The sequence below is a fragment of the Watersipora subatra genome, chromosome 10 (genome assembly GCF_963576615.1).
Source record: "Watersipora subatra chromosome 10, tzWatSuba1.1, whole genome shotgun sequence".
Taxonomy (NCBI): Eukaryota; Metazoa; Bryozoa; class Gymnolaemata; order Cheilostomatida; family Watersiporidae; genus Watersipora; species Watersipora subatra.
Window position 1 is genome coordinate 47981498 of NC_088717.1, and position 25445 is coordinate 48006942.

The window sequence follows — 25445 nt, forward strand, 5'->3', positions numbered from 1 at the left end:
GTTTTACACCCCTATCCCTGCATTTACAGAGGAGGCTACATGGATGGGCCCCGATGGGCTTGCCTGTAAAAGGTGAGTAGAAATACACAAATAAGATTTTCTTTACGCCATGTGTAATTAGCAAAATCAGCCAATCAGCTCCGTAAACATAAATCTATGCCCTTTTTAATACGGGGCGGTATTCGCTTTCACACAAAGGTCCTTAGTCTGTTTCCGCTATCAAACTGTCAGAAACTGCCGTCAACGTTGGTAGTAGCGGTGAAAATTAAAACATATCTATTTAAATTGATTACTACAGTTAGCTATTATGGATTACATAATTCGTTATAATCAAGTTCTACATTCTAACAAGCCTTACTAATGGACCCCATGAACCCATACCACGTTTATGTATCTAGTTTACTGAAATATACCCATAGCACGTTTACGTGATGACTGGGATAATATACCCCTTAGGACGTGAACTTTGGTGCGCACATGGTGCCTGTTTTAGAGACTGTCCCATCCCTGGGATTTTGATACCCATATTGTTGGTGTACCTTGAATTTTAAAAACCTTCACTAAGGTTGACGTTCATACAGAATTGGCCAAAAGTTACATCATGTATGTATATCATTAGCTCTTCCTAAGAACCTCTGCATCGCTGAGCCTACACTCCTGTGTGTTCCCATGGTAAAGCAATAATAAAATCTTTATTTTATAATTATAGTTTTATCCGTGTGGTTTTATAATTATAATTTGTATCTGCTTGAGTTATTGATTTTTGGACTATACTATGTATTCTTATGATAGCAATTGAACCAGATGTGATAGCTTCAACATACGAAGCCAATCTTAGAACCAAGCCATTTCAAGTATAAAGGTTTGATTGAACATTATTTGCATAAGCTTGCATGAAAACCAGCTAGTTTTATGGTCATCCGCATTTTGTCAAAATCTCGTGAGAAATTTTTACCGTCAAATGGCTTCGAAGTTAAAAACTCTCCAATACAACATAGCAGAGCCGATTCAAATACATTACACTCCTACAACATGAATAATCAGGTTCCAAAACATGCACATGTATGTTAAAGTGTTTCCATGTTACTGTAAAATGTATTGCCGATTGCCTATGTAGAATGTACAGCCTATTGAAATGCTTACATTACGTCATGCTTGATGCAATGACTTTGTGTTAGACTGTGCACATGGACTATTTAGCTGCGTTTTGGATTTGAATAAAAGTACTAGTGATCTGTTGCTTACTGAGTGTTTTATAAACATACCACAAGCTATTTCGGCAAAACTGTGACAATAATGGCAGTAAAACTTTCAGACTTGATTAAAAGCTATGAAGACGTAGCGAAGAGTGGTGACTTTTCTGAGTGATGTGACAAGTTAGAGCTTGTAGCTGAGCTGCAAAATAATAAAAAGTTGAAATCTTTGTGTCACTATTTCTGTCTGGACCGGCATTCACCATTTATAAATAACTGTCAGCCGACACTAGAAAGGATTATGCACTGATTAAACAGGAACTAATGACTGCTTTTGGAGTCAATAACTTTTGCGCATATGGAAAACTTCAAAGAAGGATATACAAAGAAGGAGAAACTGTTGATGTCTACCTGGCAGATTTGCGTAGGCTAGTAGCTCTGATTGCCCAAACAGTACCAGAACCCTTGTTGAAGTGTGCTTTTGTGGCAGGGTTACCAATTGATGTAGCTACCCAGATAAAATCCATTTCAGCAGTTGAAAAACTTTCACTGTCAGAGTTGGCCACGAAAGCAAGAATGATTATGTCTAACAATGGTGGAGCACAAGGAGTTTGTGCAATGGGGTATGTAGGCTCAAAGCCTGCTGGACAGATTTGTTCTATTTGTAGTGGCAGAGGTCATGGAGCCACCAGTGCCCATCCAAGGTTGTAAAGGGTGCAAAAAGGCTAATAAAGTGTTACAACTGTCAAGAGCTTGGTAATCACATAGTTAGGAATTGCCATGAGGCTAGGGGAAATGAGAATGGGGGAGTGTCTGCACCGGATATTCTCCCCGCTACAAGTCACTGCACAAAGAGGTGCTACCATTTGTTGATATATATGTAAACAAAGTATCGGCAAGAGCTCTTGTAGATACTGGTTGCGAACAGACTCTGGTTTTAGATGATTTTTGTGTTAAATTGGGTAAAAAGCCTAGCAGTCCTGTTCGAATTGTCAGCATGTTAAACGGTAAAACTACTGAGTGTAAGGGTGAAACTGTTTTAGAAGTCAATGTCACAGGAAATGAAGAGCTTCCTCTGCAGTGCTTGATTGCGCCAGCACTAGTAGGTGGAGCACAAGTGATATTGGGAATGGATGCTATTGCTAAACTCGGTGGGGTTAATGTTGATGTTCACAATGGTGTTAAATTTGGTGGTGAGGTGCCAGTGATAAGTGTTGGCACAAGACAACGGAGTAGTTTAGAGATTGATGTTAAAGATTTCATAGCATGATTTGATGGTAATGCATGGTTTGTCAAGTGGAAATATGATGGATCGATTCTAAAAAATCATTACTCTGAATACAAGATAAATGATGATGACAGAAAAGAGTTTGATGAAGAAGGGCAACGCTGGATAGATGATGAATGGCTGGAGTTATATGATAGCACAGTCCATGGTCATGTAGAGGGGATAATTTCATTGATGGCTACAAAACAACCAAACAAGCCCAATAAGATTCGCCCAGTTATGGATTACTGTGAACTCAACAACTATATTCACCATAATCCAGGTGTTGAGACTGCAATCTGCCAAGAAAAACTGCGAAATTGGAGGTTAGGGGAAAGCAAAGCATGTCTGTTAGACTTGAAGAAGGTCTATCTACAAATTCATATAGAGCCCAGTCTGAAAAGATTCCAAGCAGAGGAGTACAGAGGTAAAATGTATGTAACAACACTCATCGGATTTGGTTTGAATGTTGCTCCCAAGATAATGTTTAAGATCATAGATAAAGTGCTGTCATTGGATGAACAGATTTGCAATGGAACTGATCACTACATTGATGATATTTGGGTAAATGAGGAGGTGGTTCAAGCTGATGTTGTTAGAGCTCACTTACTAAGGTTTGAACTTGTGGCAAAAAACCCATTGACACTATCAGATACTCGTGTGTTGGGTCTTAGAGTAAACAATGCAGAAGATGATCAGTACAACTGGAAGCGAGCTGGTGATTTACCTGTAGTTTCACAAAAGGTTACGAAAAAGACCTGTTTTCCATTTGTGGCAAACTAGTTGGACATTACCCAGTTGCTGGATAGTTAAGAGTTGCTTGTAGCCAGGCTTGGGGCCACTAGCAGTGCAGTGCGCACTGCACTAGTGCACTGCACTAGTGCACTGCACTAGTGCAGTGCATAGTGCAGTGCAACTTAAAAATAGAAATGTCTAGTGCAATGCTAGTGCCAATTTGACATGAGTCCCTGGGTGCACTAGTGCAAGTGCAGTGCTTAGTGTGACATGGTATGCACTAGTGCAGTGCCTAGTGCACAAGAATTTCTGCTAGTGCAGTGTCTAGTGCATTTTATGTTAATACTATGCCATGCACTAGTGCTAGTGCAGTGCCTAGTGCACAAGAATTTCTGCTAGTGCAGTGCCTAGTGCATTTTATATTATTACTATGCCATGCACTAGTGCTAGTGCAGTGCCTAGTGCACCTTACTGTCGTCTAGCCAGCAAATAGTGAGGTGCGCTCAATACTCACTAGTGGCCCCAAGCCTGCTGGTAGCTATGTAAAGAGATTGACCAATGACATAGACTGGTCTGAAACAGTTCCTAGTTCTGTGAAATCTTTGTTGGATGAAATAATTCAAAGAGTACAACAGCAAGACTCAGTGAGAGGCAAATGGGATGTCAAGAAGACCTCTCAATGTACTGTGTGGTGTGACGCCAGCAACTTGGCTCTCGGAGTGTCTCTGGAGGTAGATGGTTACACTGTTGAGGATGCAGCATGGCTACGTAAAGTGTATGATGGTGCTCAAATAAATGTTGTTGAACTAAAAGCTGCATTGAAAGGAATCAATCTAGCGCTAAATGGAAAATGACAAATGTGCAAGTGATCACAGATTCAGCTACTGTTTATGAGCGGGCAAATTCAGTGATAGAAGATACCAAACGGCCCAAGGTTACTGGCCTCAGTGAGTTGATCATTCGACGTAGACTTGGAATTATTGGTCAGCTGATTGATGAATATGGGTTAACACTAATGATCAAACTTGTTTCATCAAGTGAGAACAAGTCGGATGTCCTAACCAGAGTACCAAAGAAATGGCGACAAGTTATTGCATGCTCAGGGTTTGTACTTTCTAACACAGATGAGATAAAAGACGTAAGGAAAGTTCATCAATACCACCACTTTGGTGTCAGCAAAATCTTGTACTTGGCACAGAAAAGGCTTGGACGAACAATCAAGAAAGACATAGTTGAGCAAGTAGTGAAAACTTGTCTTATGTGTAACAGTGTAGATCCTCATCCAATCAAATAGAATCATACTCAGCTACACGTAGCTAATGTATGGGAGCGCCTTGCATCAGATATCACTCATGTGAACGGCCGACCTTATCTGACTATTATTGATTGTAGGCCTAGCAGGTTTTTTCTTTGGTTCAAGCTGGCTAATGAAACATCAGAAGTAGTAATCAAACAGTTGGACAATATGTTTCGAGAACGTGGACCTTCTAAGGAGTTTCTGAGTGACAATGGTCCATGTTTCACAAGCGCTAGAATGAAAGTTTCTGCAGAAATGGAGTGTAGAACAGATCCTCAGCTGTGCCTATAAACCTATTGGAAATGGAATAATTGAAAGACATCACCGTACTATAAAGAGAGCAGTCATGAGAACCGGTAAAAGACCTGAAGAAATGGCATATTGCTATAACAATTCACCAAACTCCAATGGTATAGTGCCTGTGGAAGAACTATACAGTTATCGCAGTGACTTAGCAGAGGCAACCAAATCAACAGAAATACCACAAGAGCCTAGTGACAATAGAGACTGCAGCCTTAACCCATACAAAGTTGGAGACACTGTTTATGTCAAGCCAGTTAATGCTAGGTGCTTTGATAGGTGGAAATGCCGAAAAGTCACAAAGATAAATTCTACCACTTAGGTTGAAGTCGATGACACAAATATGCATGTGCCTGACCTTAGATTGGCTCATCAAGACGACATTGCAGATGGTGCACATGTATCAACAAGGCCAACTAGAGACTCTAATCAGGTCGAAGGTGAGTTTAGTATTTCAGACCTGCTTGATAACAATGCTCAGTTGAATCGAGAGCCTGTTGACTCTGATCTCGATCAAAACTGTGACTTTGAAAACAGACCTGTTCGAAATAGTCGTCTTCCTAAGTGGTTATCAAATTTTGTGCTGTAATGGTTGTACAAGTCAGTTAATCCTGAGAGGTATTAGATTTTAAGCTGTATGGTTTTACAACAGTTGATCTTGAGATTAAGAGGAAATGTAGAATGTATTGCCTATGTAGAATGTACAGCCTATTGCAATGCTTACATTACATCATTCTTGATGCAATGACTTTGTGTTAGACTATGTACATGGACTATTTAGTTGCGTTTTGGATTTGAATAAAAGTACTAGTGATCTGTTGCTTATTGAGTGTTTGATAAACATACCACAGTTACATATATTAGCTGTAAAACACATAAAAAAAATTCTAATCTGTTCCAAGATCTTTTCGAACTCATAAATTTTGGTCCTCCATATACGAAAAAATAAGCTTGACTTTTTAATTGAATGACTGCACGGAAACTGGTATTATTAGTTAGTATCAAAAAATTTGAAATTTTTCTAATCGTTTTCACTTGGTTTAGGGTTCATAATCGCAGTAATTTTACGTTAAGTGGAGCGCACACCTTCAGAGTCGTGTTAAATCAACTTATTTTCACTTTTTGTAAACAACAAGGTATATGCTGGAATGAATAATTAAAAAAATATTGTATGTTTAAAGTAGAGTAAAATATGTATTTGCACACATCACTGCATACCCTATTTCCTTTGTTGTCACATCAGCAGCATATGACCCAAGTATTTCGCCCTTGTTGGTGATCATAACAGAATAACTAATAAAAAGAAAAATGTAAAATCTAAAGTTCGATAAAAGTTGTATTTTAGAATGAAAATAAAGGGCCCGCTTCGTAGCACTATATTTACTAAACGCGTACTTTGGCTAGTGCAATTCTGTTTCAGTTTACAGTTTGTACTACTAAGAACATTTTTTTATTTTCAACTCTTTTTCATGGTAAACCGTGATATACTTTGTTGTTTCGGTAATAATGTTACCTTGCTAATTTTGCGTTTAAGCTCACCTGTCAAAATGCCGACTTTTATCTCCATTTTGCAATAAACTATCAGTAATCTTATGTACTAAGATTACAGCATAGATAGTTCGGGAACGAACATGTGCACCCTACACCGATAGACAAGACGTAGCCTAAGCTTCTTGCTCTGTTTTTAGCTTTATCGCGGTCATTCTTACACACGTGAACTAATTCACTGTGAAGCTAAACGGCTTTGGGAGTTCCATGCCATCATAAAAAGCGAGTCAACAATTTTCTAGCCATTTTTTTCACTAGCAACTTTCACACTGATCGGACGTAAATGATGCATTCCCTGTCCTTGAATCAAGAAATGTTTCATAACCATTAATTCAAAATAAAAACAGAACTTCTAAAATTATCATGTATTCTTTGAACAAATAATATTTTCTCAATTGACGGATCCTTTGGATATTTATGATTCTTTTTTGATAAATTCGATTTCTCCGCTAATCATTGCTCAAGCAAACCGTGACTAGGTCTAGGGTAAAACAGAGCCTTTAGACCTCAACTGAAGTGCCCGGCATGTTACCTGTCTGATTTCATGTTTGTGAATAAAATCTTGTATAGGTTCAAAACTGTTAATAATTGAACTGTGACCAGGCCTGCCAACTGTCAGGGTTTGAAACGATAGTTGACCAATAAGTCAAACGAAACAATAACTTGTAGGATCACGGAACACCACAACTGCTGCAAAACATTGCACTAAGCAATGCGATACGTCAACAAGCAAACATGAATATTGTGATGGATTTACTAAGCTGAGCTGCTTTAATTGCCATAAGCATTCAGCTATTCTCAGATTAGCCCTATAATTTAAAAGCCAGCTTCCGTGGAAAGCCGTTGATTAACACTCAGCCCTTGCTATATAAGCAAAGGTGCTTCAGTGTGAAGACGGGAAAACAAAGAGCACAGAGCTAGCGATACAGAGTACAAACGACTGAAATAAAGACTGAGAGTTACGTTCATAATCTGCATTAAGAACAGTGCGGTAACATTAACTTACCTTTGTGCAGCTTTGTATATCTTTGGTAACATATATATTGCTTAACATTCTTACATTTACAAGTGTAACTGTTTTGAGTATTTATTCTTTAACCCATTTCAGCATTACGCTTGATTGTAGTGAACTGTTCTAATTGTTACACCTTTTCATGTTTATAGAGCTTGTGTGAATAAAAGCCATTATTCACCAGACCCTTTGTTTGCAACAATTACAGTTGTGCATGAGAGCTATTACTCATTCGGTATAAGACAACTTGTACGCAGAACCCACTTGCTAGTGGCTAGTCAGCGCTGACTTCCACAACAATATCTAGGGCAATTGCTATGCTGCTAGAAATATCAAGCATGGGAGTTGTCCAACCATCACAACTGATGCAATGTGAATATATGGGACATCAGTTAGATTGGGAGTTGTCTGATCATTATAATGAAAAGTTATAAATGCAAAACAGCACAAATTGCTACTAAATCATGATTACTATTGACCAATACCACTTAATATGAAAGAGACTAACTGACTACAACAATTACTAATGGCTATTCAGTGAAGCAAACAACTCCACAAGATTTCAAGCACAAGGAGAGGTATATCACCAATATTACAGGAGCTAGCTAGATTTATGACCTGTTGCAGCGAAGTAGCAGTCAGCATACACCAGATCAGCAACCAGTCATCAGCGAGACAATTATTTACAACATTTTATTTAGTATATTTAGATATAGCTTATAACATCATCATTTTGGTCTAGAAAATGTTGTATTGTATAGCAGTAGAAAAATATAGCATAATTTTTCATGAACTAAGATATTGTCTTTTATGCAATAATATTGATGAAATGGCTGTAAAAAAGAACGGCATGAAATGATAACATGTTTCTTGCTTCGTATAAATTAACTAACTGGTAGCGTCTTAGAATGACGATTACTGCAAAATTAATTTCACAATGTTACTCCTATTAGTTTTTGAGTTATGGCCAGTTTTGTACAATTTGTTGCTGGACTTAAAATATTTTTTGCTTGTCGTCATGGGATTCCAAGAGCAGTAAGGAATTTTAGCTCGCGAAAAGAATCTGAAACAGAGATTATGCAAGAAATGATGCAAAAACCACAAGCAAAACACAACCAATCAATGACCTTTGGCAATGACTCAAGGACAAGTATAAAAGAGGAGCAAAATCAACGAGAAGGCAGCGAGGAACTGGCAGCAGAGGGGAGGCACAAGAAAGGAGCCAAGACAAGAGAAGACTAACAGAAGCCCAAGATAGCTAAAGCAGCAAACAGCTTGGCGAGGAAATACATAGCAGATACGATTCACCCAAAGAGGTGGCAAGCCAGGAAGCTATAAAACCTTGAGAAGAAAGTTTATTCAGCCACCCTGACAGCAACAAAAGCTACCGCTGCACGCCTAATAGATACATATTCATTGAACATAGTAAGGCCATAACAAATAGGGCTAAGTATACAAGCATATTGTTATTTTTGCTTGAGCTAGTACGCCTTGACAGAATAATTGTTATTTCGACCTTTGGAAGAAAGTAGAGTTCACACACACTTAGAAACAAACCACTGGCATGTAATTGTCGATTATGAGATAATTACTTGCGGACAGTTGCCTACAAGAGATAGTAGGCCTCGCAATTTCAATAATACTTGATACTTGGGCTCATCATTACAGCAGCGCCTTACTGACAAAACAAATTGCAAGGATAACTATAGTAGTGCCCATCTCCATTGATTGAGTTGCTTATTTCAATTTTGCTTTATAGCAACAGTCTGATTTTGTGGGGCAGATGTGCCACTTTGTCTGCGGTCAAAATTTGTCTTGAGAGAAATTGAACCCAAGGTCCAGAGGCTAACCTTTACACATAGAACCATTGTAGTATTTCACTCAAAAGAAACGCACAAAAACAATACATTTTATATTACTATTTAAGTATCAAATAATCATTACAACAATTATTATAGCAAAAAACAAAACATTTCAGATATTAATTAGTATAAATTTAAATTATTAAATAAATAACAAATTTCTCCTTTGACAGTACGTAAATGGTGCATTCCCTGTCCTTTAATCAACAAATGCTTCGTAACAATTAATTCGAAATAAAAACAGAACTTCCAAAATCATCATGCATTCATGGAACAAATCATACTTTCTCAATTGACAGATCCTTTCGATAGTTATGATTCTTTTTTGATAAATTCGATTTCTGTGCTAATCTTTGCTCAAACGAACCGTGACTAGGTCTAGGTTAAAATAGAGCCTTAGACCTCGGGTTCCTCACAGTTGAGGTGCCCGGCATGTTGACTGTCTGGTTTCATGTTTGTGAATAAAATCTTGAATATGTTCAAAACTGTTAACAATTGAACTGTGAGCACCATTGGATAAAAACCGTAACATTAAAGACATGCGAGCATTTTTTCGTCGATGGGCTAAGAGTTTGATATAAAGAATGTTACGTGCCTCGGATACACTCAGTGTACTCTTGTGTGCACGGCTAAATCCCTGAAATAAAACGAACTGCCTTCATCTGCACATTTTCCAAAAGTGTTATCTGTCTCATTAAATATGCGTCCCATACCCCACTGGCATATTCCATTATTGGCCTAACCAATGTGAGGTATGTGATCCTTTTCATTGACCCTGTGAATTGCATTGCACATCAGATTTCTAGTGAACCAACTTGTCGATCATGCTTTGACATTTTTTGCGTTCAACGACTAGATAAAGCAATGTGTAAATGACATGTAGGTTAGTGGAGTAACGCTACCAGCAATTTTACATACACTATGAATGTTAATGAATGCCAACAAACATAATAAGGCACCAAGAAACTCTACCTACACTACATTCTTTCTTGGTATTATCATCATCGTCTGCATCATACTTGCCAAGTCTCCCGGTTTGGCCGGGACCCCTCAATTTTTTAAGTCAGTCTCCCTTTTTCACAAAATCTCCCGTTTTTTCCAGTTTTTTCAATAAAAGTAGTGGTTCAATTTTTTTACTTGTCATTTCTCCTTTGTCTACTAGTTGTGAGCTTGCATCATCATCTAAAGTTAGCAACAATGAAACAAATCGCTATTAAACCGTCTGCTTGCCATAAAACCTGGGCTATTTAGATTTAGCAAGATTGAAATCTACTGATTTGCTCTAGTTTTTCATCCATAAACAAAGATTATGCATGGAGCTGTGACATATCATTGGCAAACGACCATGACCTCACATTAATAGTAGATTACATGAACATTGAATAAAATCTAAGAAGGCCCTTCTATGTAAGTACCAATGAAGAGAAAAAACTTCAAAAAGAAATCTAGGCTTCAGATTCAACTACTACATTTATCGTCAATCTTCCGCTTTTTTTTCAACTACATGGCAGGTATGGTCTGCATTGTCGTGATCTGATCACTTATGCTGTCTTTCCCGCTCAGGTAGCACTCCCTATTCTATGACGTTATTCCTGTTTATCCTTGCTATTTTCCTCTGCCTGTTCAAATGGCATTCCTAATAATTTCAGGTGTTTGTTAATGTTCTCGGATGAACTTAGGTGGTTGAACTCAATGTTATCTGTTAAATAAGCACTTAACACGGTCTTTATTGTATCAGCTTTGCGATTCTTTTTGTACCTAGCGGTTTTTTTATTTCTGAATGAACAAACCAAAGGTATTTAAGTAAGAGTATTTAATATTGAACGATAGTTGAATGCAGTGCTATATGCTATACTTTTAGAATTTAGACTGCCTCGTTATAATGCAGAATTCATTTAACTAGTACATTCTCATATAATCCTTGTTTATAACTGCAGTTTGTTCCGCTTAAAATTTTGTCAAAACTTCCCAATGAGCCATTGACAACATTGGTCGAAGTTGATAGCATTTATTTTTTATTTATATAATTAGCATCTAATCAAGTTAAGCAGCATACCTTAAAGGTAGTCACCTACATTTCCTTCATCTCATTTCTGTACATGCTGTAACACCCTTGTGAGGGGTTTATTTCACCTTGTTTGCTTTGCTTTTAAGAAAATTATTGCAGATGGTTTTCTATGAGGAAATTGTTGAATACTATAAAGTAGGGTAGACAAAATCAGTCAGACTCCTTTGGAAATTGTCATGAATAAAATCTTCCAAAGGAAATTGTCATGAATGAAATCTTCTAAATGCTTAGGGAGAATGTTAAAACTCAATATTGACTTCTTAAGAGTGCCGATGATAATAAACCCAAGTTGGATTCTTCACTCCAAAAATATTGGTGTGATAGTTGTCAGGTGCTAATTGATGACTACATGAATGTAGATTGCTGTGAACAAGAGTTATGATATTCTAAAACTACCTTAAAACCTTCATTTGAACACCATTGCGCTCTGTTTCAACTACATGTAAATCAAATTTGATGTTCCTTCTTCATTCCATGAGTCCTTCTGTTTATTATGCAGTCATGTCATTCTAACATGTCTTCATTACAGGTGTTAACTATTACTCGTGACATGACCTAGCATGTGGCGTGTGTGTGGCATGTGTGTGACGAGTATGTGATTGGCTTGTGTGCGTGCTGCGGTGTGTGGCACAAATGGGTCTATGTTATGCGTGTTTGTGTCAAGAATGCAAGCCATGTGTGTGGGTGTGTGCTGTGTGCGGCTGCATGCGTGTTAGTGGGTATGTTAGTGACTGTGTGTATGTGTGTGCGTGCAAGCATGTGCGTGTGTATGCGTTTGTTAGTGTGTATATGTGTGCAGATGCTCCGTAGCTTTGGCCAGGTCACCAAAAGCATTTGGTTTCACAACTTTCTTGTTCCTGAGAACCGATTTCTTTAGCACCCTGTGGATTATCTAATCAAAAATGAAGAGAATCATGGACAGCAAAGGGCTTTCTGCTAGTTTTTATTAAAAAACAGGAAGTTATTCTCTCCACACAAAAACCTTTTTATACAGTCCCAGTACCCAGTTTTTAGTTTTAGATTCTAGATTATTGAACTTGTTTTGTACTACCTGTTCTACTGCAACTATGAATCTTCCACCAAGAACTAAATGGAATGAGGAAAAAGGGTTGATAATCATAGCATTGACTGCATTGGGAATACAAAAAGAAAAGGTTAGCTTTTTCATGTGAAAGGGCGATGTGTACAGATATTAGACAATAGCGCAAAATTGAATGTGGTACAATGGTGAGTATAGCTAGTTGACAGCCCAAATCACGGCATTATAAAGCTTCTTAAGCGGAAGCTTGAGAACAGACAGCTGACATAATAAATCTAGCAGACACTTATTTAGGCAATTACAAAAAGATAGCTAACGCGCCTATGCCAGAGTATTGTAACAAACAACAGTCACCAAAAAGCATTCAAGAGGTAATGGCAGATGAGAGAAAACTGTTGATGTACTACTATTTAAATAGGCTCTGAAATCTGGACTGATACCGTAAAACCTCTAATCAAATGCCATGGCGCTCTATTTTTCAACACTTTCTTTTTAGTGGCGGTCAATTGGAGATGGCGTTCAAATACACGATGGCAATGTATTTTTAAAATGACTCGTCAGAATTTAGGGAAAATAAATTTAGCCCTTTTACAAGGGAAGCGAATATTGTCTATATTTTGCCCTTTTTTCCGGTGAAGCGATGTTAAACCTTTTAGATGCAATAAATCCGCTAACTTACCCCTAACTTGTCAAAGATATCTTAATGAACTATGTTATTATGATAATATTTTGAAGGGATTGTTGTACGACTCTTAATACCGGACAGACTTGAAAAACTACTAAGGCCAGTTTTTATCACAATTTAAACTTTAATTAGGTCTTAGCTTTTCATCAGCATCTGCCATATTCATTCAAGAGAAGGTACAAAATATTAATAATCTCAGTTACATTAAGTAGTAGTCAGCTATAAACTGATAATCTAGAGTGATTAACTGTGTCAGTACTCCTCACCTCATAGCCTCCACAAATTACTTCTTAAGTTGCAAAGAATTTTAGGGAAAATTTCATGAGCTCAAGGACACTCAATTGGAATGTGTATCCGTGTCAACTTCATATTACTTTAGTTCTCAGACACCTTTTACCATTAGATTTTTATTAAAAACATAGTTTGTGACCTACTATTGGCTTTTAATTAGTGTCCCAATTTCTGGAATGTATTGCAAATAATGTGACTATACAATAGTTCAACTGGTTTTTAAGATTCCTACATTGAATTTGATAACAATGAAAACTAAACTTCTAATTTTAACCTTGTCAGACAGTTTTTTCTACCATTAATATATTAGTTCTTCTAACTAAAGAAATAACCGTGTCAACGAATGAGGGAAGAATAGCAGAAAGAAAAACTGATTTGTGTCTTGCTACAAAATGTATATTATAGTTTTTTAGTCTCTTATAATAAAAGTTTTTAGGTTGGTGCATTTCCTGTAAAATACTCTGTTCTCTTAAATTATGTGTTGAGTGCATCAAATTACACTCTGACAGACCATGAAACTAACCCTAAACTCTTACTTCTGTGTTTATTACAGAAACTTTCATAAAAATGAGTTGTCAGTCGACTAAAGAATATATTGGTAACCCAGATGATTACTACCTTGATTTAACCACATGTTCACTGGTATATTGTGACAAACATTTTTCTATGTAATATGATAGATGTAGTTGATTACACTCATCTACTGTAGGTTTTACGCAGTCATAGAAAGTATTCTGGAGGTAGAGTATGATGCAGTATTTTTTAAATCCTAGTTGATGCACTTTGTTCAAAACATCAAATAAAATTTATCAAAATAAGCACCCAAAATTTCAAAGCTGATATTGTAAAAAAATGCATTATCTAACTACTCATATTTGCCCTAAAAATCCTTGAAATGCAGCCAGCTATCATTGTAGAATTCTAGAAAGTAAATAGGTTTACATCCTTTTTTAGATTAAAACCAGTTTTAAACTACACTAGGAGGTGATTGCTTCATATACATCGATATAACTATAGGTAAATAGTCTGCAGCCATAAAGAAAAGTTTCATCAGCAACTCAATATCCACCTTAAACTTTGAATAGGTGTTTAAATACAGGAGATGAAAGCGTTTGATCTCACCGGTACGCTCCTTCCTCCTCAAGATGAGCTCCATAAGAAAATTTTATTTTCATTTTCGTATATATTTTCAGGCTAAGCTTTTTCCTGATGAGCTGCATGTGGTTGTTTATCACTAGCAATGTTGAAATAGGTATTACAGAAATCTGTATCTTAATTAAAAAGGAAACACCTAAGCTCAAATTTAAGATTTATCTTACTAGGCCATGGGCCAAGGCAGTTTATTTCGGATTTCCGTTGGCGCCTCGTTTCAGTGGCAATTTCTGCAGTGATTTAGACTAGCCCTAGTATGGAGAATTCAAAACTGAAGAGTTACTGCAGCTAGCATTCCTACCTCTATAAGAAATTTAATAAAAATGATGTTTCAAGATTTATCTCCCCTGGAAATAGGATTCCTTCTATCGAAGCATCAGATTTGCGACTTTTACCATAATTATTTTGCAGTGATTTGGAATGGCAGTGGTGAAGTCAAAATTCATCTTCTATCTATTTTCGAACATTCCATATCATACGATTGTTACACGCACATGTGAACTATGGACATGTACATACGTATATGTACATGTACAGGTGTATATAATTGTATGGTTAAATAGCTTTATTTTACAAAAGTAATTCAAAGCAATATAATTATGTTTTAAAACTTGACACTGATGAATCATAGAAAATAATAAGAATGCTACAAGCAGTGTGAACATGGTGATTATTATTAGCATTATTATTATTAGTAGTATTATTAGTAGCTAATATCAACAGTTTCAAAACTGGCAGGGATATTTCAAAATATCCCGTATTCTAACTAATTGTTCAATATGTTGAGTTCTTAGTCATTGTCCTCACCATCGGCATCCTCTGCTACTCTCGCTTCAGTTTTGTTTTAGTGCACGCATGTTCAAAGCTCTGTGTAAGGCAGCTTTGCCATTATACTGGCACATCAGTTCCTTCGGCACCAGGATTTTTGACACTCCCATAAAACTGCTTGTAAAATATCAGGTGGGGCGATGATTCTGGTATGTCATCTTACTGCATACTCATCGTTTTTCTTACCCAGTATCCATTGCTGTAAAGTAGGAAATGGTGCATTGGCAAGTTGTGTGGTTGCCTCTTTCCATATACATGTAGGTAGCTGCTACATAATTGACACAATGCACATGTTTTTGCAGTGATTGAAGGGAGGGAGGGACTGACTGGCCTAAACACAAAAAGTCTGTCCCTTAGTCAGTTGAAGTCTGTGCCATTTTCCTGAGTGCTATCTTCTTGGCCATAGAGTCTGCATGTAAGTCTCACAGAGAGAATAAAGTTGCCTTTCATTGCTTGCTGAAAGTCGACTTCTGTTTTGGTGAGTTTCCTATGACTCTTTTTCCCATTGCCTGCAAAGGATGAAACTGCATCACAGCTGGAGAAACCGCAGAAACCTATGAAATTTTCACATTTGAAGTTTATCTCCGAGCTTAGTAGCTTTAGTAGCTCTATTCTCTTATTAGCTCCTTGTACTTCTTAGTATGAGCAATAAGTTCATCAAGAATGGTACAGTAATACTTCAACTTACGAGTGCTCCAACGTACGAGAAACTTGAGATATGAGCCAGCTTTTAAGCAAGTTTTAGCACTAACATACGAGCCATGTTTGAGATACGAGCACTTGAGTCAGTTGCCAAGTATGCCGGAGGTGTTTTATGAGAACAGCATCACTCTGTATTTTTCAACTGCTCAGGTTATACTGTTGTACCGTGTTTTTTTTGTGCACGATTTTCTGTGCAGAATTATGTGAATTAAACGTACTGTACGTAGACCGAAAGTTTGCCAGTAAAATTAAAGATAATACCAAGAAAAAGCAAATGATAACAATCGATATTAAACGGAAAAATATTGAAAAATATGCGAAATGTGTAAGCGTGATTGAGCTAGCTCGGCAATATGACAGAAATACATTCATAATTATCAAACAGAAGGATTATATTCAGGGCATTTAGTTCGCAAAAGGACTAACCATAGTTTCTAAGCGGTGCAGCGGTCTTCGCGACCGCTGGTGGCATTGGACAAACAATTGGCTGGTGACAGCGTAACTGAAACGATGCTATATGAAAAGGCCGGCGCTATCTATCCAAACTGTTTAATAGACATTCGGACAAGCTGGCTAGTGGTCGTGCATTAACCATTTGTGACGACACCTGTGTTCGTCCTAATCGCAACATGTTGCAAGGGCGACAAAGGCAAACGTCCTTAGATAGGTTTATCTTAAAACGGCCGGCTAGTCGTGAAAGCGAAAAAAAAGGAAAAATTTCTCGCTAACCAGCGAGAAACTTCAAACTAGGTATGAACGCCGAAGAAATTTTAATTACGTTTAGTTGAAAATGAAAGTTTGCTTTCAGGTTTGCTTCTAAATTTGTCTTTTAACACTTTGATAAAATCCAAAATTATCAAAGTCAAATGTTGTAACGAAGGATAACTTACATGTATATCTTCCTCCCTGGCAAATGCGAGTGTTAACAGCTATTGTATGTATTTAATTTTACATTTTAATTAATCACATTTCCTTGCATTATTTTTTATTTGTTGCTTTTTGAAAGCATGTAGTACGTAAGTACAATAACCAACATGTTCTTTCTGTTACAATATCTTGTTTTGAGTGTTTTATTTGCTTTTTTAGAGTATGGAAACCAATCAATATATATTTAATTGTTCTATATATAAATAAATTGCACCAACATGCGAGTAAATTGACATACGAGCTCAGTCTCGGAACGCATTAAGCTCGTAAGTTGAAGTATGACTGTATCAGCAAAATGACGGAATGTTGACGGAATGGCACTGGCAGGCAGGGCTTGGATAAACCCCATGGCATCCACAAGGATGGTCCCATATCCTCAATAGCTTGGAGTCACTGCATTTATGGTAGTTTGATCATGTCTGCTATAATAGGTATGAACTAGTCCTCTGAGAAGGTTTCTAACTCAGTTGCCCTCTGGGAACCTGGCTGTAATATCCACAGACTGCAGTTAGAGGCACTGCTCTCTGCTCGTCCCCTTACATAAAAAGTTCCAAGATACCATAGTTAAGTAGTGAACAATCTTAATTGATTCTGTTGTGGTAAGATTGATCAAAATTTTCACCACTTACGCAGTTATGTAATGAGCGTTACGCAGATATACTGGTCATAACACTTATTATTAGAAGTCATCTCTAAAGCAACCACATATTGATCAAAGTTCTACAAAGTATACGTTCTTCTTGTTTGATGGTAGCAGCAGGCTTCAATCCATCTGCATATGTAGACAGGTGCACCGCTCGCAAAATTAGCAAGTTGTTTACGGGAAACCCTGCTTGAAGATGTCAAAAGGAGTTTAAATCCGTTGTGAGGGCCATAGTTGCTTGTAGGGCGATATTACTATTGGTGCCATACCAGTACAAGTTGGTCTGCAAAACAATTCAGGGCCCTGCTTATCAATTAGCCTACTTATCACTTACTTAATCATAGTCAAAGCAACTGAAGAAATCATATCTTAGGTTAATTTACAGAATAGATGGACATACCAGGAGACACAGTTTTGGCCACATGAAGAACAGCTTTGCAAGTAGTTGATTTGTGTGAGTAGTACCGCGCCTTTTTTTCGCAAATCATGCATATGTTTAAATGTAGGTTTTGATGCATATAAGTGGACAACATAATATAATTGGATCTTGTGATTTTTTTTGGTGGCTCATCTTCATCTTGACAAGGTGTATCATGAGTAGCCTACCAGGTTTCTGACTCTTTTCATGTGGCTAAATGAATGCCAGGGCAACATTGACTGAGGAAATCACTACAAATTAGACCAATAAATTAGAGTGAATACATGCATGATTTGTTCATTTGAAAACAGGACAAGACTAATGATTACATGCCTTGCTAGATTGAAACTTGGTTATTTTTCAAACTGAATACAAGCATCTTGATCAGTAGCCACCACTACTGGTGGTAACTGATCAACTGACTATCTGGTGACTACCACATATTACAATGTGAGCATTCCTTCCATCTTAATAATGATTATTAGTTATGTAATTAAATTACATAATAATTATTTTATAGAATAATTATAAGTCCTGTTATCTCACCTTAAATACTTGAGTGGTAAAGTATCACAAATATAATAAAAAATACTCACTCACTTCACTGTGCTTTTTCATAGCAAGATCAATATTGCTGTTGTTAGTCTCTGATAGCATATTCTGTGAATCTGGGAGCCCTTGCAGACAAGTTACAGGCATACACCATTAGAAACAGACCTTTCAGGCTCTTTAAAAAGTATTTTTTTCTAGTTTTTTAGACAGTGACTAAGTGTTTGACTTGTGTGCATAGTCAATGTTTATTAAATTAATTTTTTGAGAGCCATGTATGTGGTCTACAAAGTCATGTCAAAGATCAAACCATAAATGCACTTATCTTGTATCTTATTATTTTCTATGATTTATCAGTGCCAGGTTATAAAACATATTTATAACGTTTTGCATTTTTTTTGTAAAATAAAGCTATTAAACCATATAATTATATATACATGTACATATACATGTACATATATCCATGTATATTGTTTACATGTGCGTGTAACAATCATAGGATATAGAATGTTCGAAAATAGATAGAAGATGAATTTTAACTTCACCACTGACATATATTAAATCATTACAAAATAATCATGATAAAAAGTCGCAAATCTGATGCTTCTATGGAAGGAGTGTTATGTACAGGGGAGATAAATCCTAAAATATTGTTTTAATTAAATTTCTAAAAGAAGTGGAAATGGCAGCTGCAGCAACTCTTCAGTTTTGAATTCTCCATACCAAAATTAGTCTGAATCACTGCAGAAATTGCCACTGAAAAGGGGTGCCAACGGAACATCATTTCTAGAGCTCTTTTGCCTGCTTGGCCCATAGCCTATATGCACAACAATGACATTTAAAGTTTGAGGCTCAAATGTAAAAAATAAACTTGGTACTTCATATTTTAGATATCATTTCAAATTTAATTTACTTTAATTTTTGCAGTATTAATTTAAACAAATTATTTTTTTTTGCATCCTACACTTTTGAATTTTTTTGACCAGATATTCATGGAGTCGATTAAAAAGAAACTTTAAGAACACCTTCACTCAGCATCTTGTATGTTGTTCATCACTGGCGAAATTTTGGCACAACCACATGTCTAGAAGAGTAAAACCAATATTGTCAGGAGAGAGGGCACTGAATTTGACCACGCAAGTAATACAACTGATAACATATAAATACAATATTATAAACTGAACAGGCTCTCTCTCTGATCATAACTTTCTGATTTTTCACGGTATGTACAAAATGATTTTAAATATTAAACTGCAAGTCAAAACAAAAAAGGAAATTTACCTAAGCTTCCTGAAACTTTTGTCAAAATGTACTGATTAAAACAAGTTTGATAATGTATAAATAGAGCAACAAAAATTTCTACAAATCAATCGCAAAGAATCACCATTACTCACAATGTTTACTAAATAATTTTTTACAAAAGGTTTATTATGTGATCAATACTGAAGTCACCACACTCCTTTGTTTGATATAATTGCTATAGCTTATACTGAACATAAGACAAAGTATTTATGCGAGTTGTAAAATCTATAATAAATCAAGCAAAACGAGGTCAGTCTACAGCAGCGCTCCCGCAATGATGGACGCTTCCAATGCCTCGTATTTCGAAGCCTGTAAGAACCAGTCATTCAATTGCGATATGTTCAACTCCATCGAAACATCTCTTCATGCTCTGGCAGCCACAACCAACATTTTTCATCTTATCGGACTATTGTTAGCATCGACAACAGAAAAGACACCATATTTCCGAGTTCTGGTTAGCATCACAGTCATCGACATCCTGCAAAGTTTTGTGTTTGGAGCTTGCCATCTTTGTTCTTTCCATAAAGCTTTGTGGAAAACAGAAAATATTTATTTGATAGCCTTTGTGGTTATAGCTACCGAGAGCGCTTTCCAGAATCGATACACAATGCTGTTGTTCGCCAGCATCGATCGTTATTATGCTGTTTGCAAACCTTTCAGCTACAGCACTCATTGGATTCCCAAAAACATTGCAAAACTTTCAATTTTTGGTTGTTCGCTCAATGTTCTCATCACCATGGTGGCTGCATTAATCTTCACAGAGGGTATTTGCTACCATCGCTATATCGGAGCAGGATTTGATTACAAAAAACATTCTTTCCTTCTTGCCTTATCTATCTGTCAAGCTATGCTTCCAGCTCTGGGCACAACGGTTCTTCTCACCAAAGTGATAAAAAAACTACACCGACGAATCGAGAATACAGCTGCGACTCAACCAAACCGTGATGTGAAGACTGCTACGAGATATATTTGGGGAATTTATTTAATGTTTTATGTGTCTTTGATCCCTACGTATAGTCTGTTTCTCATTTCATATTTTGTATTCAGCTCATATGCTTTAGCACACTATGTGTTCAAGGGCATTAGTTTTATTCAGGCAGCGTATGGAGTTGCAAATGTGATGTTTTACTGCTGGACTTACCCAGGGTACCTTAAGAAAGTAAAAAGTGAGTTGGCCAGAATAATCAGGAGATCACAAGTAAGCCCAGAATAACTATGGTTTTGGCATATTCACTCCTTAGCTGTATATCTACTATGGTATTTTTCTAAAACTCACAATCAGTTGTAATCTAGTATTTTGTGATGTACGTAATAAATGTTGTCATCATTTTGAACTTTACAAAATGCTACAGTATGTTATTCACTTTGCATGTGCTTTTATGAGCCATCGACTGATGGTATGCTATTTTGACCTTACTGTAGTTTTGCATTTTTTCATTCACTTTTCAAGTGTCTGTCAAAGCATCCAATTTCATAGGTTTCATTCGCAATATTCACAAATAAAATTGTGCAGGTAAAGAAGTAAGCATGTATTTTGGGGGAAAAGCTCTGTTAAATTGTTGATAAAAATTTTAATTGTTTTTGGTCTCGTTATATGCGTCTGTGCCTTGTACCCGACATTGCCTTAAAGTTATCTGTTCTATTATAACATTAAAAAAGCTCATTATAGCAAGTAAGGTTGATGCATTTTGCATCTTATGAGCTCTACCTGCCTAGTGTTTGCTGCTGTAGGGTCATTTGCGATCGAGTTCCTGCTGTACAAGCTCATGCTGTCAGACTGTCGAACTTTTGCTGTCAAGCTCTTGCTGCCGAATGCTTGTGACTTAGCCTGGGCATGGCTCTCTTGGGGGGGGGGGGGAAAGAGAGCCTGGAACACATAACAACACCCGGGGAAGACAACTCTAAAAGTCGACTTCTGCAGTCGCTAATATCACAATCGTTATTTCCGAAGGAGTATCATGTGACGGTCTTATTTATGATCTACACGAGTATTATGTATTATTTTTACTCTGAATTGGCAGCAAACAAACGCTGGTTGGCAAGTATGAAATGTTGATTGCATAATAAATCAATCACGGGAGTTATATTACTTCATATGTTTAATTAATTATGTTTTGATTTACTTATAATAAAAAATTAAATAAAAAAATTTCACAATAACAATACAAACATAGCAAACGAATAGCAACAGAACAACAAAAATGAATCGCACACTGCAGTAAAGAAAAGTTCATCTAGTAAAAAGTAATCTCAGTTTTATTTTACTTGTGAGTATTATGATTACTCCCGACAGTTATTATGAACAACTCGGACCTACCACTGCAAAACAGTGCCACCTGAAAGTAAATACTCTTTCCGCAGGAAAGAGTATTTGCTTTCAGATGGCAAATAGATGACAAATTTGCTTTCAGATGGCAAATTTATTAGTTCTTCCAGTAGGAAGAACTATAAATTGGTCAAAACCTGCGATAATATGTTTTAAAGCTTGAGACTGTTCTGGTCTCAGTGTGACTATACCTAGCTTTGATAGATGATTTTTGAATCGCTCCATTTTTTATCAGTATATGAAATGAAACTGCAAACCTGAAAACGATAAGAACCATAGGTTACTATTCTTTTGCATTTTGTTATCAAACGGGTATTACGTAATCACCCAGCCTATCAAAAACATAGGGCCTATTTACTAGATTCTCTTCCCCACCTCTAAGAGAGCCATGCCCAGGCTACTTGTGACTGTATTTAGCCAATAATTCTTATTGCATAATTGTTCTTAGTGCAATCAGTGAAACCACTTGATCATTTTGAAGTTTAGATTGCAATCGATCCAGTCTATCAAATATATGAATGCTGTATAAGCTGTTAAAATAATACCGCTTTAAACTTTGTGACTAGAAAGGTGATCTTAAACAATAGTTGATAGACACAGTTTAAACTGCTTTACAAATGTTAACCAAACTGATAATGACATATATAAAAGCATTTGATGCATAAAAATATCCTGTCCACCTTCAGGAGGTAAGCATTTGATGTTGCTAGACCAGGGGCGCTCAACAGGCAGCCCTGGGGCCGGATGCGGCCCTCAGCCTGATTTTATGCGGCCCCCCCCAGAGACTTTACCAATTTAAAATTTTTATACTGAATTTTCTGCCCAAGTTCAGGCCCTAACTTAGCAGAAATGTAGGCCAATTGTAACCACACTTTCTGACCATGTTAACAGCTATGCTATGACTCTTGGAAATCCCCTTCCCTTGCATCACTTTTTTCTTCCTGTCTGATATTACTGCACATGTGGGTAAAATCCCCAGTTTTTAGGGAATTTCCCTAACTGACCTGCTAACTGTTGGTTTATAAATCGGTTCATTCATTTAAACACAAGCATGGCAAGTAAAAGGAAGATAGACAAAGAGGGCAGAGAATTTAATAACGATTGGAAATTAAGCTATTTTGTGAAACACCACTCTGTAAATAAGGCTGTCTGCGTAATTTGCAACCAAATTATAGCAGTTCTCAAAGAATATAATATTCGACGGCATTATACTACTCGCCATGCACAACAGTATGACCAGCGCAGTGGCCGAGAGAGAGCAGAGAAGTATGAAACACTGTCAAAAAATCTCGCATCACAGCAGCGCTTGTTCACCCGCTACACTGAAATCGGTGAAAAGGCTACAAAGTGTAGTTTGGTGATAGCTAACAAAATTGGCCAGAGGCAGCTGCCATTTCAACATGGCGAGTTCGCAAAAGAGGTAAGTTTATTTCTATTTCATCAATATGCTGAATATTACCGGTTCTTGTTTGGGTACCATTTATATGTGTATTATATTTGCATGCATTTTATGTTTTATTTAAATTTATCAGCATATTCAACAGCACATGAAAGTATTGTTATTGACTATTGTATTGTAGGTACTGACAGCATTTGTGGAAGAGTTTTGCCCCGACAAGAAAGAAGCACTGGAGAGCATCTCTTTATCAAGACACACAGTAATTAAAAGGATTGAAACATTGAGTTAGGACATTGAGCGCAAACTCAAAGAGGTTGCAAGCAATTTTATCTACTTTAGCATTGCGCTTGATGAGAGTACAGATAATTCAGACATAGCACAACTTGCCATCATGGTCAGAGGTATTGATTATCAGTTCAGCATCACAGAGGATTTTCTCACAATGAGCAGCCTTCACGGCACCACAACTGGTCAAGACATATTCGACAACCTGCTCAAAGAACTTAAAGATTTCAATCTACCACTTGAGAAGTTATCAGGGATATGCACTGATGGTGCGCCGGCAATAACTGGAGAACACACAGGCTTAATTGGCTTGCTGTTGAAGTCCAGAGTGTGGAATGTCCCTCCTATCGTGTACCACTGCATCATTCACCAGGAAAATTTAGGAGCACAGCACCTTAAGATGGGACATGTCATGGAATTGGTTGTATCCACAGTAAACTACATAAGGGCTCGAGCTTTGAGGCACCGCCAGTTCAAAGAGATGCTGAAGGAGATTGAAGCAGAATTTCAAGACGTGACATATTATTGTAAAGTGAGATGGCTCAGTAGTGCAAAAACACTTCGTCGGTTTCTCAGTCTTTTAGATCCCATCAATACTTTCATGAGAGGCAAAGGACGTAACCATGAAGAATTCAGAAATGTGGCATGGATAAATGATCTTGCTTTCCTGGCAGACATTACTGAGCATATGGCGGATCTCAACCGCAAACTACAGGGAAAGCAGCAGCATGTATCATCTCTGTGGAGCCATATAACAGCTTTCCGGTGTAAATTAAATCTGTGGGTCGGTCAACTTCAAAATGGAAACTGCACACATTTTAAGAGCCTGCTGGAGCGACAACAGAGTGTTGAAAATCATGTCAGTGCAGAGCCATATGCAAAGCTCCTGACTGGCCTTGCTGCTGAATTTGGCAGAAGGTTTGCCCAATTTGATGGCACTTGCATGCATATCAACATCTTTGAAGACCCATTCTCAGTCGACGCAGAAGAAGCACCTGCTCCTCTACAAATGGAACTGATTGATATTCAAGCTGATAAAAGGCTGAGCCAGCATCACAACAGCCATGAACTTGTAGAATTTTACCGTGATTTTCTTCCAAAACAAAGATTTCCAGGCCTATACAAACATGCTTTACTCATGGGCAGTTTGTTTGGCTCGACTTATCTATGCGAGCAGTTCTTCAGCCGTATGAAGCATACCAAAAATAAATACAGGACAACTATCACTGATGAACACTTGACCCAGCAACTAAGACTGGCTTCCTCAGCTACCCAGCCTGACATTGATAGAATAGTCAGAGAAAAGCAATGCCAAGTATCACACTGAAATATCTAATTACATGTTTTAGTGTTTGTAACTGTCCATGAAATGTTCAATTTATGTACCTGTACATGTATATCTCATTTACTTTAGTTGTACAATTTATTTTACTAACCTAAATAAAGTTTACTGTAAATAGCACTGTAAATCTTAATTAATCAGTTCACGGAACTCTGTGTGCAAACAAGGAGTATAGCAACTTTGACCTAACTTATGTAGATGTAATCTCGGCCCCCTGCCTACAGATAATTTTTCATATTGGCCCTCACTATGAAAAGGTTGAGCACCCCTGTGCT

The 25445-nt window shown here is 37.1% G+C and overlaps 2 protein-coding genes across 2 annotated transcripts in view; one reads left to right on the forward strand and one right to left on the reverse strand.

Moving 5' to 3' along the window:
- The window catches only part of LOC137405563 (gephyrin-like), a 37004-nt gene extending 30561 nt beyond the window's left edge, over positions 1 to 6443 (reverse strand). The window contains exon 1 of the mRNA XM_068091857.1: positions 6332 to 6443. Coding sequence (XP_067947958.1) covers positions 6332 to 6359 — 28 coding nt within the window. The 5' untranslated portion in view covers positions 6360 to 6443. The remainder of the gene's footprint in view (positions 1 to 6331) is intronic.
- Positions 6444 to 23934: 17491 nt separating this feature from the next.
- Positions 23935 to 25155, forward strand: LOC137407163 (general transcription factor II-I repeat domain-containing protein 2A-like). Its single transcript, XM_068093765.1, has one exon. The coding sequence runs from the start codon at positions 23935 to 23937 to the stop codon at positions 25153 to 25155; it is 1221 nt and encodes a 406-aa protein (XP_067949866.1).
- The last annotated feature ends 290 nt before the right edge of the window (positions 25156 to 25445 follow it).

Bases quoted from the DNA above. Each gene is read 5' to 3' on its own strand.
- LOC137407163 (XM_068093765.1), top strand. From the start codon at position 23,935: ATGGTCAGAGGTATTGATTATCAGTTCAGCATCACAGAGGATTTTCTC.